The sequence below is a fragment of the Temnothorax longispinosus genome, chromosome 5 (genome assembly GCF_030848805.1).
Source record: "Temnothorax longispinosus isolate EJ_2023e chromosome 5, Tlon_JGU_v1, whole genome shotgun sequence".
In the NCBI taxonomy this organism is placed as follows: domain Eukaryota; kingdom Metazoa; phylum Arthropoda; class Insecta; order Hymenoptera; family Formicidae; genus Temnothorax; species Temnothorax longispinosus.
This window is the reverse complement of record NC_092362.1, coordinates 5,482,103-5,501,025: the sequence shown is the minus strand read 5'-3', so window position 1 is coordinate 5,501,025 and position 18,923 is coordinate 5,482,103. Positions and strand designations below refer to the sequence as shown.

At 38.7% G+C, this 18,923-nt stretch overlaps 1 protein-coding gene across 3 annotated transcripts in view; it reads left to right on the top strand.

Moving 5' to 3' along the window:
• LOC139812693 (zwei Ig domain protein zig-8) overlaps positions 1-18,016 on the top strand; it is a 487,042-nt gene extending 469,026 nt beyond the window's left edge. For 2 of the 3 annotated variants that reach the window (XM_071777735.1, XM_071777738.1), the window contains 4 exons: positions 1,272-1,453; positions 11,108-11,263; positions 12,344-12,677; positions 15,026-18,016. In XM_071777735.1, the coding sequence (XP_071633836.1) occupies positions 1,272-1,453; positions 11,108-11,263; positions 12,344-12,677; positions 15,026-15,165 (812 nt within the window). In that variant the 3' untranslated portion in view covers positions 15,166-18,016. The other variant, XM_071777736.1, reaches the window with a different exon arrangement.
• Positions 18,017-18,923: the final 907 nt, after the last annotated feature.

Here is an 18,923-nt window from a genome sequence, read left to right as displayed (position 1 = left end):
AAGGTCGCATTAAAGAGCAGATTTAGGGCTCAGTCCTTATTTACGTCCTCGTCCTCTACATTTGAAATCATTGTCGTTTGGTCTGTTGCGTAGTCTAGAGTCTAGAAACTATTTCGAATTTCAAGTCAGTTATTTCAAGTCGCAATTAAACCAAAATGTATTTGATAATCATCTTTTCGGTCATTCCACCATTCTTTACAGGTAAAGGTCTATACAGGGAATAGTACTAATGTATTTATATTATTTTATATTAAGTACTAATGTCTTTATATTATTTTGACAGATGCACTATCAGCGATTGCAGCTAATCTTGATACGAACGACAGGATAATATTTTTGATTATAGTAGCAATAATTTATATATGCTGTGTAATAATTTACTACTTATTAAAGTACGGGTAAACATATATCTTACAATTAAGTTTAAATTAATTTATTCTTGTAATATACATAGGGTGTATTCGCAGGGAGACGCTATTAACGCTATAAACGCAAACGCTATGAACTTCGTTCGAGGAGCCAATAGCGCGATAGCGATAGCAAGCTCCCCGAACGCAGCTTAAACGCCAATAGCATTTCGTGCCCCACCTCGAAAATAATAGCGAAAATAGCGCGAGTGATAACGTCACGCTGCCTTTACAGTGACGTCATCGGCTGCGGTCCACTTGACGCTACAAATTCTTTGGAGCGTCCTTCTTCTCCTTCTTTCTTCATTGAAAGAAAAGAGAAGAGGAATGCTTCGAAGCATTTGTAGCGTCAAGTGGACCGCAGCCATCATCGTATATCACAGCGCCACAAAGCGTCTTCTCGAACAGTTTTGGACGATAATTGTGCTAATAGCGTGCTCCCCGAATGCACCCATATATAGAGAGCTCCTATTTTTACAATATTTATATATTTCTAAAGAATTTTTTATATAAAATTATTATTGTAACCACGACATGACATACTGACACACTTTACAATTAGTTTTACAATTGCGTAGAGAAGTAAAATAAAGATTTAGAATATTTTTAAGATTTTTTATATAGATTAAAAGCGATTTCTTTACGTGGAAAATATCTTGAAAATATGTCGTATATAGTGTAACAAATATATAATATATTATAACTATCTGAAACCAATTTTCAGATTTAGAGTTTACGGCGACGAAAAAGATTGTTAGTAATATTAATTTGTTGATACGACACGTCATACACAGATGTTACTTGGATCGAGCAAAATGGTTTTCTTCTATCTTCAGAAAGCATTGTTGTAATTTATGTCCGCAGTGAGCCAGGCGAAGCATCAGCAGAACTCAAGTGCCAATAATGCAATCGCCCCATTGAATGTCCCGGAGGGTAAAAATGAAGATGTTCGTGATGTTCTTGAAGGACCAATTGGAGAGGTGCTTGCTCAAAGTGGTACCACGGCAGTTCTGCCGTGCAAAATTCCCGATCCTGGAGCTGGAACAGTAAGTGTCACACATAACGATATATATTTTACTTCAGTTCATTTAAATGTCAATGTTTCTTTTGACTAAAAGTATATCTATACATATGTTATTTTTTTCACCGATAAGAAATAATTGCAATATGACTAATTTTGTCAGATCCTTTTTATGTCTGTCGTTTGAATATGTGTTGTTAAAAATAATGTTATATATAAAAATTGATTTTTGCTCGCGTTGTATTTTACTAGCAGTATACGCAATTTAAAACGGTACAAATTGAATATTATTTACAAATGCAGTTATTAATATCGTGCTACAATAAATTATAGTAGATATACGAAAAGAATTAAAATTCTTATTTGTTATGTAAACGTGGAAATCAGCTGAAAACGACATTATTCACTGAATTAAAATGCTTAATTGAAATACGTAATAAACGAGTAATTTTTCAGGGAATTATTTCTCTGACGGAATATTGAAATATTAATAATCAACATTTTTCCCTGCTCGATTCCTCTCTTCGTACTATTTCTCTACCCCATCTCAAAAGCCGCTCGTCCGCTTCTTCCATTCACACCAGATTTTCCAGATTTTCATTTCCGTTATACGGACAGGTCCGAACGATCCTCATTTAATTTCCGTTTCCTATCGAGCACATGCCAAGCGCGAGTGATCCATAAAGAAAGGAGTATTCGCTGTTTCTAATATGGTTGGCGTTCGTGTCGTAGCGGTGAAACGACCATTCAAATGTAAACCGTCGGGACGGTGAATGACAAACGCAAAGATAAAATTTGCAATGTCGAAGAGGCTCTTTGCAGGAAAAATATCCTCCATCATGGCCGCTATTAAAGTTGAAGTGCAAATTTTCTTTAATACACGAATTATCTCGGCAATCGCTTGCTGACAATATTTTCAGACGCGTTTTATCTTCATCGCTTGGTGCTTCGTCAAAAAAGAACAAAATGAATTACGCAACACGCCAAGACAACGACATGCGTGACTAATTTTCATTTATCGCACGTGATGACGTTGATATGTCTCCACACATCGCGTCCACGGGTCTGTTCAATGAAGAATTACACACCGTTCTTTGAAAAAAAGAATTATTTTTGTCAAAGTATGGTATCAAATAAAACAATATATTCTTTTAACTTTGTGAAAAGACTGATTCTATTGTGAAGATGTTAAAGATTTTTTTGTTGCAGTAAAAGTACAAGAAATGAAAAAATCTCATACATTTATCTTTATAAACGAGCTTAACGTAGCGCGTTTTAATAACTCTTTATGGATCTCAGGTTTCTTTGATTTGTCGAGTTCGCGATTGAAAGCACAGACATGTATGATATTCCTTATGGACGTATAGATTCTGCGTAACCACGCAAACATGTGCGTCCTATATACGGCCTGCGGTGTTGAAAGCGGAAACGAACGCGATGCGCCATGCTGGAGGTATAAATGATAGGTCGATATGGTATTTTTGCCCGTGAGTTGCGGGCTGTTTGCTCTCTCTCGCTCTCTCTCTCTCTCTCCCTCGCTCTCTTTTTGCCTGCGACCCTCACTATGTACTTTAATGCTGCAGCCGTCGGTCCAGCAAATTGCCGCCCCAGTTTTACGGTCTACAGCGGTGTGGTACTTCGGCATAGCGTATGCTCTTTGTCTTACTTAGAGTGCCACGAGAAAAATCAACGGACAATCTGCGTGAATGGCGTACGCATCTGCATTCGTGCTTCATCCCGAATTATTTTCACTCATATCGGACTCGGCATTTCGGTAACGATGAACGTGAAGTATTGATTGACCCAAACAACACTTTAAAAAAATCAATGTCCATCGCTCACCACACGAGTTAGAAGTGTTCCTTTTAGGACTCCATCCGAATTCTCGCATCTCCCTCGCGCCTCTTGACGTCCACATTAACTCGGCTTTTCTCCGTGGGAAATGGGGGATTACACCCCCGCCAAACCTCGCATCTCGTCGGTCGATTCAGTATTTGGAATGTATTCTCACGTGAACAATGCTGAATTCCGCGCCGTTATACCAGATGCCTATTACGCGCTTGCCTCTGCCATGCCCTCGCGAAGCCGAGAAGTTCACTCGGGAATATTTTAGAATATTTTAGCGGGTTTCAACATTAAACCAAGGACGCGCCAGATGCCGCGTGAAACTGTATTCTCTCTTTTTTTCTCTCCCTGTCTGGAAAAAAAGGATGAAGAAGGAACGAAAGGGCAATCCGCGTTATGTGCATACGCGATATCGAGATGGTGGAAACATTCCTCTCTCGATACTCGCTGGCTGGGTATACTTTAGAAATCGGAATGGAATTCCGAGAGTCGACAGACGATTCTCTCTGTGCGACAGGCGACGCACGTTTCCATGAAATTCCGACGGGTTTCCCGGTGCCAACAACATCGCGCGAGACGTAAGCCGACTTTAAACGCGCATTTTCCAACACACCTGTTTCGTATCGTTTGAAAACGGACTATACATATGTATAAAACTGTCATATTTGGTGTGGAGCCGTCCGTCATACGGAGTATGTCAAAAGTTATAGAATATCGTCTTTAAATAAAACGACAAATTCTTCGATAGTGATCAAATCTCGTTACGGATGTACTCTTCATTAAAAATCAAATAAAAATCAAATAAAAATCAATAAAAATATCTTCAATTTATCATTCCTCCGGTGGTTTTCGCATTTATAAACATGATCCTGCAGCATCTCTTCCTTGGGCATTTAATAAATTATACTTTTACGGAAAAACGGGGATTCTCTTTTGAGTCCTGTAGGCTTCTTTTCTAAACAGAACAGATGCTCGCTTTGACATAAATTGAAATCGCGTTTCAATAGTCAGAAACAAATCGATAACGCGCTGCGTGTCAATGCTGAAGGCCGCAACCGCCATAAACGGGCATGAAAACTTGGGAACGCTCTCGGGGGATGCGGCATGTTTATACGAAGTCCACGGAGGGTTTGCTCTTCTTCCTTTGATTTCTAGATTTTACAGCTCCGCTGGGTACGAAGAGTAAAGACTTCAGCTCGTAATTTACTTACAGCGAGAGTATTCCAGGTTTCTTGCCACTTCACGCATTTTACCAGAGTTATGTACAAATTTAACGGCAGCAAAGCGATTTATGTTTTTAACATCCATTTTCTTCACAAAACTTCGTTTCCAATAAGCGCATAATTGCACGAAAAGGAAGTACCCTTGATTAAATTATTGAAATGCATTTATATCTTAATCGAGTAAAATTTTAGCAAATTGAACTTGATTTAGTGCTTATTATTTATATGAAATAAATAATTTGTTGTTTGTTAGGCAAGTTGATTTTGCGGAAGAGGTAACTGAAAGCAAAATTTATCCATAATGAATATAAACCAAATAAATTTATCTAAAATGAATATATAAGTAATAAATTATAATAAATATATAAATGGTAAATTCCTGGATAGAGTAATTAAATCTCGTTACGGATGTACTCTTCATTAAAACTGTCGACATTTTCAATTAAGAATCTCTTCGCTTTGTCAATAAATAAATATTGATAAATAGTACCATATTTTACAGTTAAATAAAAAAAACCGTAGCTTTAATTTTATGAAAATTTCAGAAAATCAGAACTGTGAGCTTGAGATGTTTTCCTATAACAGTTGAGAGATTGATATGTTTATTTATCGTTTTTCGCTGCATCGGACCGATCGCTCGCTGGCGCGATTTTTGTTCTGGACGATACAAAAGTTGCAAAATCTAAGGCCACTTATGCAAAACTCCCTGTCACGAACCGCATATAACCTCGACGAATCCCGCGCGTCGTCGTCAACCATGAATAAAAGATGAATTCATGCGCGTCTTGTGTACTACAGAAATACAGAAACAAGAAATAAGGCTGCCCCAAGGCTTCTTTATGCCGCGGCTAAGGCCAAAACAAATAAAAAGTGCCTCGCTATCGCGGGTGGCAAAAGGGGCGGGGTTGAAGAAAGGGAGGGGAAAAAGTGCATTACATCTTGTCTATGTAACTGCCGTCGTACGGAAGTTTATCCTTTCTGCGACGAAGTAACATGTCGTGTATTCATATAGTGATAACCAGATATAGGCGTCGTAAAATTTGTTCAAACGATGAATAAATGGTATCTGTTTAAACTAAAGTATTATTTACTAAAATATGGTATGTATAATAATAATGACTAGTAAATTGAGTTTAAAGGATGAATCGATTCCTGAATTGAGAACCATGTCTAATTATCTACTTCCAATTTAACCTAATTATCACACTGAATCATTATTACATTTTCTTAATTATAGGTTCTTTAATTATGCGTTATAAATTAATATATTTTACTTTGAGATAATAGCATTAGATATGTAAATAAATGATAAATCTATAGATACAAATCCATAGATATAAATAAGAAATATAATATGTAATATCATTAGATTTATTGCACGAATTCTTCCATTGAATGTTTTCATTCTAAAAATATTTTTTTAATAGCAAGAAGTTTCTCATAAAATCTTCTATTACACACGTTTCGATATCCACTATTTTAAGGATGAGACACAGTACGATCAGTACAAATTCCTGCGCGTATTTTCCACTTATAAGATATCGTATTACCGCGTGTAAATTATCGGCAGACTTCTTTTCGCGTTTTATCAACGAGAGCTCCGGGATTCTTCAGTTTAAAACATCATTTATCTTTCCTTCGGAATGCGCCGAAAAAGTTTCGCGCAAAAGTTGAGCGGCGGAAATATTCAAAGCCGTTCTTGTACCCAGCTTCTTATATTCGCCGTATTCTCTCAAGTATCCGGTGTTATTTTAAATCCAGGAGAAACTCCTGAGAGAGATATCAAACGTTTCTTTTTACGGCAGTTCGTACGGACGTATATATTCAGAGAAATTTTCGCTCTAACGTAAATTGAGACTCGGGAAGTCGAGTTACACCCGATGGTACCGGCTGCTCGAGAAGCACAATAGGCTATTTGTTTCGTCGCGGAAGGATTCGCGATCCGGATGGAACCTGCGGAGGCCGGACGTCTTAAGTATGCTTTCCGCGCGGTAATTAATCATTATTCCCCGCGGGCCGCGATTCATGCTCGAGAAGTCAAGCGCGAATTATGCAAAGCATAGCGCTCGATCCTACGAGTTTGGCTCTCAATTTGACGCGTAACATTATATGGCGACTGTGCGTATAATGCGATTAATTTATTCTGCCAAGACATACTCATATCGGGCGTAATGCACTTATCTCGTCCAGGAAATGCGTCAATGTTGCGCGATAACGTAACGTGTGGTATATCTGTAATGGAAACCGTCGGAAAGATTACCTGCTCGACTCGGAAACGCCGCTAGGGAGAGAACGTTGACCTACGGTAAATCACGCGATAAATGTCAAACAGCTAGGCGGTAAAGGACGCGTGCGGGTACCCGTCCAAGTGTTACGAAGGAGTCGACGTTTTGTACCCGCGTGCTCTTCCTCAACATCATCCTCGACGAAGAAATGAATATGCGTATGGGTTACTTCCAAAGTGGAGTGCTTCCTCGAGGAACGTCTTCGGCTACGATGAATCGTGGGATAAGACGGGCGAGGGTATAATAGAGGATATCCGGGTGGTGAGATACGAGGGATAGAGTGCGGCGGCGCTCTCTCCCTTTGAGAACGTAGATGGAGCGAATGAGAGTTCGGCGGAATGGGGAATTACCGGAAATGAAAAGATTCGAGCGATGAATTCCTTCGTAGACATATTGAAACATTAAATTCCCGCCTCTAAAAGTACCTGAACACAGGTTCTCGCCTCATCGTTTGTGAAATTATACGTGTTTTTTTCCCGTTTTGCGGGGATAACATGAGTTTTTTTTTGCTGGTTCGAGGCAAGATACCATTAGTGAAATGGGCGGATTCGAGAGCTCGTTCTTCCGGAGGATTCGATACCGCAAAGTATCCGCTTTGCGGATACTTCGGCTCCCGCTTCATTCGGTCTTCGCCTCGATTCCCGTGCGTGTGATATAATTTGTTTTACACCGAATCGAGAAAATACGTTTCAAAAGAGTCTTTCTACGTGCAAACTGAATGAAATGTATCGCGGTGAAACGCGATTGATAATCACGAACAGGTAGATCAGATTGGATGGTACGGATGGGATCGATATCACGGAAATGATGAAAAATAGATTAAGCGTTTTAATGCTTTCACATCAATATACATATGGAATATCCATTTGCAAAGCTAATGTAACGTAAATATATTATACGTATTACATTATTTAGTGATAGCTGCGATTTCTTATTAAACTCGAAATAACGAAATTGTGCGGCATGTATGTCGCTTATTTATTTGAATCAATAGACACAAGATCAATAGATTTTTATTTGATTGAATGTTCAAAGTGTTAGATTCAAATTGTTATCGAAAGCATCGTGCGCAGAAATTCTCTGTGTGATTGGCTAACGTCAATCACTCCTAAAATCATAACATCAATATTTGATTAAATAAAGTAATAGATACAGTGATTGAGCGATGCACAGCAATTGACTATAACACACTTTCACATCTCAATACATCAAAATCGACATATCGATTATAATTGTTTTCAAACTAAACCTCGATAGTGTGTTCTCTCTTGTTAAACTATAATCAATGCGCAAATTCACTGTCACTTCAAGTTCACAAGGAAATCAATTTTTGTTGTAAACTAGTAACTTCATCATGCAAGAGTTGTCTTTAAATGCCCATCATCTCTTCGCGATAAAAATTAAGTTAATCAAAGAAAGTAAATGACTTGGTATGTGTTTTATAATGAAATGTCCAGTACTTCTGATAACTTAAGTTTGATATAAATTATTTAAATACCTTGATTCAAAAAAGGAAGACACATGTTCTACGAATATTTTTATTCCAAGTGATAGTTTATGTTCTTATCATCTTTATATGAAAATATTCGACTGATAAAATTAAATTGTAACATTTAAAAAAAAGGAAATGTATTATTTCTATTAGTAATCGCCACGGAAGGTATAATATGTGAATTGCCAGAACTAAGTTATCTTTAATATCAAGAGAGGAGTTTCACCTCCAGTTCTCTTCGATCTTGTAAGTAATACCGTCGCTCTACGTAGCTCTAAGTTCCCGAGGTTGTGACACGTATAGAGCGCGGCTGTGTAGCGGTTGGCTTGATTTTCGCGCGGGGGCGGATAGGTGGAGGAACTTTTCTCATTACAAGAATACTTTTAAAATGGTTCGTTTGATAAACGAATGAACTTTCGGTGTTCCTTATCGGTAGCAATCCCGATGCTTGCTATCGAGCAAGAGTTGAAAGCGATCGCGAGAGTGCAGTAGCGATAGCAACGGGACGGCCTTTAATTTCCTTCCTGCCGTTACCGCGGCTTCATTGCGAGTGGAAATATTCTTATCACTGCAAAAATTATTCCCCTTTCTTTTTAATCGAGCAACAAGCATTTTCATAGAAATTCTTCGAATTATTATTTCATTATGATTTAACGCGCGCTTCAAGCACCGTGATTCTGTAATATCGCGCGTTTAAACGCAGTTTTTGTCGTCACGCTTCCTGCTATTCGCTTTTGCGAGATGTCTGGTATGCAACGGCACAGATTTCCGATCGCAGACGGCAATTCCCGGCCGACGGAATAAAGAATGTGTCGGCATGGGTAGCTTGGCATGCTGTAATCGGGGTATTTCCCAATTAAGCGTCCCACGCGGTGTCAGCTCTCGGCTTGTGTGCCGCGTGTGTGCCATGCACTTTCCGCGCGTGTAGATGCCATTTACTTGCCGCTGTACAAAGTCTTTCCCGCTTAGGCTAGCAATCCCTACATCGGCTTAATAGCTTCCCGCGGGAATTCTGGTGCCATCGGTTACCTAACCCGCGTCTAACAAGACTGATGATGATGATCGAGTCAGGCAAGATAACGTAAGAGGAAATTAAGTATGGAGGAGGCCCGACACGGATCGGACATGCTACTCCAATTTGCATTTCGTTCCAAGTTTTAATTGGTTTTAATCCTTTGGCGGACCTACACCCGGCTTCTCGCTCGCCTCGTACAAACTTTTAACCCTTTCCGCTGGAAAGTCAAATAGGCCCGCTGCGCGCACATACTTCAACAGTTTCCCTTGTTGAGGCGAATATACCGCAGTATCTTTTCGTACGTTCAAGCTAAAAATATTTAGAAGGGGTATCGCAACTTGTAATTCCTGGGATAATTTAGATGGGGATGTCCACGTGTAATATACATATGTCATAATGTTCATTAGTTTCGCTTGAAAGCTTTAGTCGTTTTAGCGCAACTGGGTTGCTTTGACCTCTTAATGTTTCTAAGTAACCCCTTTAATTGGCTACGCAAGTAATCTCAAGCAATGAAGTTCACGTACTCGGCAGCAAGACAGAAACATCGTTCGTCCTAACAATCCGTATGTGTGTGTATAACCGTATCTGGAATTAGTTGAAACCGAAAGACGGACATTGGGGGGGATCTTTGTCCTTCCGACTGTTCGCGTAGACACTGGCGAAGTTCTCGTAACTTCGCGCCGATTGAAGCAAACTCTACTACCCGATAACTTTCACCAGTCAAAGACTAGCGACGTGCAAGCAAACACGCGCGCGCACACATACACACCGTGCACGTCGGTGCGCCGTAGATAGGTCCTTTTCGTGGTGAGATCCAGGATTACAGCAAGTACTCGGGATTACCGGGTTTAGCGTTACCAGAAATGTCATATCCTTGGGAATTGGTTTCCCCGGGATGTATTACGTGGAATCGGCTTAATTATGTTTCTGCCTGGAAGTACTAAGACGTTTACGATGGAGTATGTCCCGACTGGGGATTCGGATAGAAAAAATGATTGGTTTGGCAACGTGACGTCTCTGATCCACCGGATCGAAATTTAGGAGGAGGCTTCGTAACGAGGAACTTTCTAATTGGAAATAATTAAATTTCACCGAGAGCTGTTGATTAACAGGCATCTTCGTTGTTACGTTCAAGAAACGTAGTTCCTCATAATACATACATTGATAGATGTTGAATGAGAGAAAAATTTATTATTAACGTAAAAAATATTTTAAGAGCTTTCTTTAAGATATTCTTTTCCTGTGAAAAAAGTTTTCGATAAGGAATTTTTCAATGCTTAAGAACACTCGTATTAAGATTAAAATGGTTTTAATTATAGATAATAATATGTTCGCAAATCAACTCTTTTATATTTCAATATGATTTAACAGATTTTGGGTTTACGTGAATAATTAAATAAATTGATTCTCTTCGGTTGTGTTAAAAAATGGCGCAGAATTAATTGTATCGCTACATAATTAAAATACGGTATGTAGCCGCTATTCGCATTTCGCTATTGAGCATAGTTTTGTGGTCTGCTCTCTGGGGAACGAAAATTACCTTGAAATTAGGGTGCTCTAATGGCCATGATAATTGATATTCGATGTACATCGAGGTTTCTCTCTCATTGCCTGACGTACATATTTGTTTCCATATATTGTTACTGTAAATAGCCTAAATGCTTTCAAACATTATGTATACCTATGCATATAGTCTTGCAACTATAATCGTATAATTGTTTTTTTAATAAAAATAAAAGATCCTGTAATATTCCTGTAAAATTATACTAATTTAAAAGCTTATACGTATTAATTGCTTCTTGTTTTTTTTTTGTTATAGATCACGTGGGTGAGACGCAGGGATAGACAGTTGTTAACAGTCGGTACCAGCACACACTCAATTGACAAGAGATTTGTCGTCAGGCATTCAAGCACCGATTGGCAACTCACAATACGTACAGTAACTTTGGACGATGCCGGAATCTATGAATGTCAGGTAATTTGGCAAAGTTTTTATTGTGATATTTTTAATTTTCAGAATATTTAACTGCAATGTTATAATCTTGATTTAGCGTATTTTTACTCGTATTTTTAGATTCCAACATTAAGATATAACATTTAATTCGCATATCTTATCTTTGATCGTGTAAATTCAATATCTCGTTATTTTATTTATACAGAGCTGAAAAAAAGATATTTGGCTTCACGCGATCAAGGATAAAGTAAATGCCAATTAATAGTTATATCTTAATATAGAATATAGAAGATAGAATAAAGAAAATATAGAAATACGAGTATATACATATATAAATGCGATTTTTGTGCAGTTCAGTCATTAGATTATTTTCGTAACAATGAGGACATATCAATTTACTACCATATTAATTATATCGACCGATAAGAGTTTTTGTTTTAAAATGCAAGATTAAATGAGTTAAATTTTCAGTACCGATTGAATAAAATAGCTATCGAACGGTTTTAACTATGAATGGTAAATTGAATAATTTTTAATATATGATTTCGTGACACTTCGTTAAAGGTTTCGCATGCATAAAATGTCAGCTGAAATGCCAAAGCGGTCGGTCACAAGCTCTGTTTCAGGTCGCGGTGATTAGCCGCGGCTTTAGCTTCAGCAGGGTTCTCTAATATAGAGCAATCAACGTAGCTTTGACGATGTGAATACAATTTATAATATATATTACAATATAATATATGTGGTTTGTTATAATTTGAAATTGGCTATTGTTGTGTGGAAAATGCTCAAGTTACGATATCTCAATTTTCGTAATATTATTTTGTATAATATCGCATAATATATTAAATTTATATAAAATCACTCGTTACTATATTATCAATGTATAATCGTGTTTGCATATAATTTTATGCTTTTCTTAGATAATTTGAAGATAAATTTATGTTAAAAAAAAACTCGTTACATCAGCAAACAGAATTATATAGGTTGACGACGAGTTTAAGCATTTCCCGATTGTCACCCTGGTACAAATGTTTCAACTCTTTCGAACTCGTGTCTTACGTACTATGAAAAGTTAAAGGTATTGCTGTATTACGATTGCAGGTGACGTCGCACCCGGTGCAGCGAAACTTCGCTCGTCTCAAGATTACGGAGGCATACTCGATAATACCAGGTGCGCCTGATCTGCACGTGAAGCAAGGCTCGAGCCTCCGTTTGGAATGCCAACTTATGGCGGCCACGGAAAGGCCCCTTTACGTCTTCTGGTATCGTCAGGGTCGTATGATAAATTACGACGAGGAGCCCGGCGTTGATGTCAAGCTGACGTCGAGCGGCTCGATTCTGACGGTGAATAAAACGAAGCTTACGCACGACGGCAACTACACGTGCGTACCTAGCAACGCCAAAGCGGCGTCTGTCATGGTCCACGTGATCGAAGGTGAGAAACACAAAGCCATATTCTCATTAGTTTCAGCTGAATTTAACTTTGGATTTGATGTTAATTGAGGGAAATTTCTTGAACGCGAAATTTAATCCAACAAAATGCATCGTGAAATTTTATCATAAGAACGTTCATAGAAAATGGAACATTAAATAAAATAGTGTTATACAGAATTATTTATCGAATGATCCACCTTGATTTCGCGAGGAAATTTTGCGCGGACCTAAATACAAAAGTAGATGATCTGCTGTTATATTTAACGTACAATGCAAATGTTACGTGGTTCAAGCAATATCACATGTCGATCCTTGATGTGTGCACGTCAAGGAGGGAATCTTTGACGTTACCCGGTAATTAAATTTTATTAACTTTCCTCTGGATTTACTATTGTACGGCAATGCTGATTCGTGGATTACAGCGATGTGATCGCTAAAGATTCGAGGTTTCTACAGTACGAGCAGCTTGCGGATTGTGTCAGTAGGCTGAATTCACGGTAATTGACTCGCTCTGGTTACGTTGTGAAAGAAGAGATCAGTCGCCGATCGGCCGCGGCGGGAGTAACTTCCACGAAACTTGAATATTCATTAGAGTAAGTGCCGACCAATTAAACGGCTCGTAAGGAGCTCGTTACGATCGGATTTCGCAGTTCTCGTAGACGCATTCACACAGCTCGCCTACGATAACAGAAAGGCGCTTGAAAATTGTACGACCGTCCCTCTAACGACGAAACTTTTTACGAAGCCCTCCGAGTTTGTTCCGCGAAGACGAAGTTCGAACGCAATTTTTTGAAAGTACGGTGTATAACTTCGGGCCGGCTTTACTTACACTTTAACGCGCTTAGTAACTACGTAACAACGCGATAGTGTCCGTGGGGCATTATCAAACTTATCTATTATTTTCTCCTTACACAAGGCGATACCCTCCTCCCTCACACGATTTTAGTTTAATCTTTTTTCCATGCTCGTGCCGCGACATGCCTTCGACATCGCCAGTCGTCGAAAGTTTCTCTTAGGCATTAGTGTACATTGTATTAAATCTCTTTGCGTTAAACTTTACGGTCTTGTTTACCCAAGCACGCTGTACTTATAAAAAAAATAAGAGAAACAATATTATAGGTATAAAAATACAGCAACTAGTTTGAAAAGTTCTATCCCAGACAATCTTAAAGCGTTACTATTACATTTAGATTAATTATTTGCGAATTTTAGAATATATATATAAATGCACACGCGAATGTTATTTTTGTAAATAACGGAGTAAAAGTTCAAGTACATACTAAAAGATACTGTGAGATATTGTAGATTTTATAAAATATTTTTAAAACACGTTGCGCTGATTTATCACGTCTAGCAATTTGTTAAGAACTATAGCATGTGTGGAGCGAAAAATGGACACTATCTATTGAAGTCTTTCATAATTAAATTTTAGTATTCGAAAGAGTAGTTTATTTTGAGGCGGCGTGAAAAGAGAGAACTGCCTTGGAAAACTCGAGAAGTTCGACAGATATTCATCCACTGTTTGCCTTCGTTGATGCCGAAGCACGTGACAACCAGGGAGCGTCACGCACGTGACCAGATTGCCGAGAGGTATTTTCTACAAGAAGAAATGTGAAATGATCCGCGTTTCATCTTATATCTCAACTAGGAACGTCGGTCGACCTGAGATCATTTAAAATGCTGTTTCTGCTCTCGGGGAAAGGTTTTACCGCTTCGTATGAGAAGAATACCTTCTACGCTTTTCTTTAGACGTGCATTTTTGCTCGTAGTTTACACATGTATGTTTTTAAAATATTTTCTATTATTAATAAATAAATAACAAAGACAGAACAACGATAATTGCATTCTTTGTTCGTTATTAATCTGATTTATTCCGGTTTTATTTCAATTACTTCTACGTTACTTCTACAATTTACATGTATAAAAGGGGATCTGTTAGCTCATATTTTTTTTTATTAAAGTCAAGTTACTACGGTTGAAAGAACAACAATTTGCATAAGAAGTATTCAAATTTCTCGTGGGGTATGCGCTTTTAAGGAATAATAACATATTAAATCGCGTATATAGCAAATATTACTTCAGAAACGAAAATAAATAGTTAATAAGATTATATTAACACGCGAACTTTTCAGCGCATTCCTTAATAAATCATCTCTAAAAAGGATGAACATTTTGCCTGCGACCATAATTGATACAAGCAGACGCAAATGTGTCGTAGCTCTATTTCAAAAGCGTCTTGCCATCCTAGATCCCTCGGCATCCATGAGCGAGTAATCTAAAATTAAGCAGCCCACTTTACCCGCTTCCCTTTTCCGCCATATGAAACGCAACTTTCTAATCTCGTTTCAGAGGAGGAGAAGCCGGCGGCGATGCACGGGGGCGACAGAAGGAACCTCAGCCCGGCAATTTTGGCGAGCAACTTTCTCGTGTCCCTTCTGGCGGCCGTCAGCTGGAGGATACCGAGTTTCACGAGCCTTTACCCTACGTGAATTATCGCAGCCCCGGCGGCGTCCTTCGGTCCGTGTGTCCCCCGCGGCTTGACGGCGGGTCCGGCGAGGAAACGAGGTCCCGAAGTCGTTGTCCTGCCGCCCGGTGACGGCACGAGCCCCGCTCATTTCCGATCCGGGAAGAAACTCCGGTGCCGGGGATGATTGTGCGCGTGTTACAATCCGCGAACTCGACGATACCTCGGTTTATCTTACGTGTGTCTCTTTTGCGTATATTAGATAGACGCTATTCGGGGTTGACAGCCGCGGTACGCGCGTGCACGATGTGTGCTCGTCCGATGCGGTGTCCTGTAGCTCAAGGACAGTGAGAGTCGCCGGCGAGTCCGTTTGTCTCGGTACGGTGCACACCTGTGAAGCCGTTCTTCGATCCTTCGCACCTTATCTTCCATTTTCTCGCCCGTTCTCGCGCGCGAGTGCCGTGTAAATGTGCTTGCCGGGACGACTGTACTCCGTTTTGGAATTGAGCTAGCGATTTACCGTAGGATACGTTTTAATCTTAAATTCTCGCGCGTAATCTATGCGTTTCGTTGCACGCGATGTTACAGTCCAAGCTCTCCTGTCCACGATAAAGATGAGAAATAAGATTTCAGCGTGTAAATACGAACGCAATTTCTTTTTTCTTTTGTTGTACTTGGAGATCCTTTTGTGATGACAAATGTCGTACAAAACAACGATATTTCAAAGAAAGTTTTGAGAATTGTGAAAGATCAATAATTTTGTCCGATACATTGTCCGGAAATAATAATAAATTTAAATCTCACTGTGTGGACAGTGGACACAATATGAAATATGTCACGATAAACGTGATGAATTTATCTCTATTTGAATATATTTCTATTTTAGAAATATATGTTGTCTTTTTATTATTGTCTAAGCTGTGCAATACAATTTTATTGCGACAAAATTACCAATTACTTCGGACGGTAACCACGTGAATCGCAACGAGACCAGAGGATTATGGAACTATGGTACTAAGGTACGTAATAAGATATGCATTGGTGAAAATGTCTGCGTAAGCGGAAAGGCTACCCTAGATTTGTTTGGACAGGAAACTCGGTTTCTCGCAGGAAATTTGTTTCCCGATGGGGACCTTTCCGCTCGATATGCGGCCTCGTTGATATCTCTCGGTGTGCGTGATCGGTGAGTCGTTTTCTTCGTACGTGCATTCTACATATATACATATATACACGTATATATTACGTGCAGACAAATGTACACGGCGAGAGCTCGATTTATCGTTCTTCCAATTAATCGTGGTATTCATATTTTCGAATCCCCAAAGTGATTTGTATCGCTTATCGTTTGCCGCATATCATTGATTGCATATGTCTCTGTTTGGTTCCAAACATCCCTTTCGATAGCGTTTGATCGAGCTCTCACCGTATATACGATACGTTATTGCATAACGTAGGGGTTGCTGCGAAAATTCTATTTGTCGTGACCAGCATGGCAGGAGAAAAGCCATTAATAATGATGAGTCGTATACTCCTCGAATCACTTAGTCTGCTACCATGAAGCCTCTTTTATTTTCTAAATCAAATTCAACGGAAAACAAATCTATTTGAAACAGACAAATATACACGGATTAAATAATAAAAGGAAAAAGTTGTTGATTTAAAGGTAAACAAAATATTGTACTGATCGGTATTGTATGCCGTACGATAAAAATATATTTTAGACGTGCAAGGGCTGTGTAAATTCCGCCCTAAGGTGATCTTGTTATCTTTTGTCAGTGGCAGAGAGTTTAAGTAAATCTCCTTTCGAGCCGTGGTGTATGTTTCTTCGAAATCGCGACAAGATAAGGCAAGCAGATTTCTCGCGACAACTTGATTACGCGAACCCGAGGTGGATGAGCGACGTTCTTTCCGCGCGCTGTAGAAGCCTTACCTCAATTCCCGTCGACTCTCCGCAGTGCCGTCGCGTCGCCGCGTCACTGAGCTGCGGAAAAAAAGTTCTTTCTCCACACCTCGCGATTCTCCGGGTGAATATACACTGAAGTATTCTCACTGTGTTTGTTCGCGCGGTGTACACCTATGTTTAAATAAATGATAAATGCAAATTCAGCTGAACGAATGTCCGCGTGTGAACGTAAAAGAGAAATGAGGAGACGGCAAACGCGAGAGGGCGAGCGTTTGCTCTCTGCTCTTGTTCGCCCGTTCTTCTTTTTTCCGTTCTTCTTCTAGTGTATAAGTACTCACTTCCATACGTCCTCAAGATTGATGAAAGTCCTCGAACGGCGCGCGTCACGCGAGCGATGCGAGCGATCCGATCTTTCGAGACACAAACCTCCTTCTTATTTTAACGAAATCGGGACTTGTACATTATTCTACCGATGATAGGAACTTTTCCCATCGAGCGAAGCTCTGTTTCTCGTTTCATTAAAATAGTGAAGATAACGAATAAAACGAAAACCCAGAAGACAAGATGTTTAGAAAATACTTAAAAGACATCTTCTTTACATCTCCTTTAAACATTTTTTCCTTCGGACATCGAGCATTTAGCGCTAAATTTTGGAGTATAAAATAATGAAGGTAAAGAAAGAGGTGACGAGAAGGAGTGTAAGTACTTTGGAAAGATTCTCGCATTTCCGCGGCCATCGGTGTTTTGCGAATGTCTCGCGAAAGCTGATTTCGCGACTTTTCTGCGATGGGAAATGCGGAATGAGCGGTCACAGTCTTTAGCCATACATCGAGTTTTATGCACGGCACGCATGACACATGGCGATGCGGCCGTAGACTCGCGCTCATCAACGTTATTTATCTGAATACGTGGAATCAATGTAAATACTAAACATTCTAACTACGCATTCAATAAAACATTAATCGTGACTATACGAATGTAATGAATTTATTCCCCAGATCTTGAAAAATGTCCTCGTTCATTATTTTGAATAGTTCAAAATTATTTCGATATGAATAAGTAATAATATGATGTGTAAAAGCTTTATAAAAAAATAATACAATTAAGATATAATTTCTTATCATAAATTAGTTATTTCCAGTAATTCTTTAGTCATTATGATACTAAAAATTTAACAATATTTGAGATAACCCTTCCTTTTGAGAAGTTTATCTTTAAGTATGTACACGTATATGTATGTAAAGCTTTTACATTTTTGTAAATATTATATATTTATTTTTTATATACATATGTATTTTATAATTTAATAAATATTTATTTCAGACAGAACTAACGAAGACCTACTTTCATAGTGCAAAAGCAACAGTAATTTAGCGCATAATTCGTATTAGCATTCTTTGACTTCTTGACGACAGTTTTACGATGCAGGTAAGAGAAAAACGCAGGTTCACCGCATGCGAAGATGTTTTTTGCAGACCACTTAGCATTCTTCTCTACAGAAAATAGAATCTCAATGACGGATTATTATTTCTCGCGTCGTAACTCACATGCAACTTGTTACAATCTATTGCGATTTATTTTGCGTGAACACGTATGTTCGCGTGTTTATTCTCTTTAATCATTCGTAATAACGACATCTATGCAAATGCTACGAGCCTCTGTCGCGTCTAAGTTAAACTTTTAATTATTACAAATTCCAATATTTTTACCAGTTTTTATTTTATTTGCTAATTTTCTATATATTTTAATCCATGTAAATGTTTAATCTATGTTACTGCAAGTGATTGGGTGATAAAAAATTATTGTCATAACTATTATAATCATCATTATAACTGTTTTAATAGGAGTTAAAGTAGGTTTGCATGCTTTTAAACAGTAAA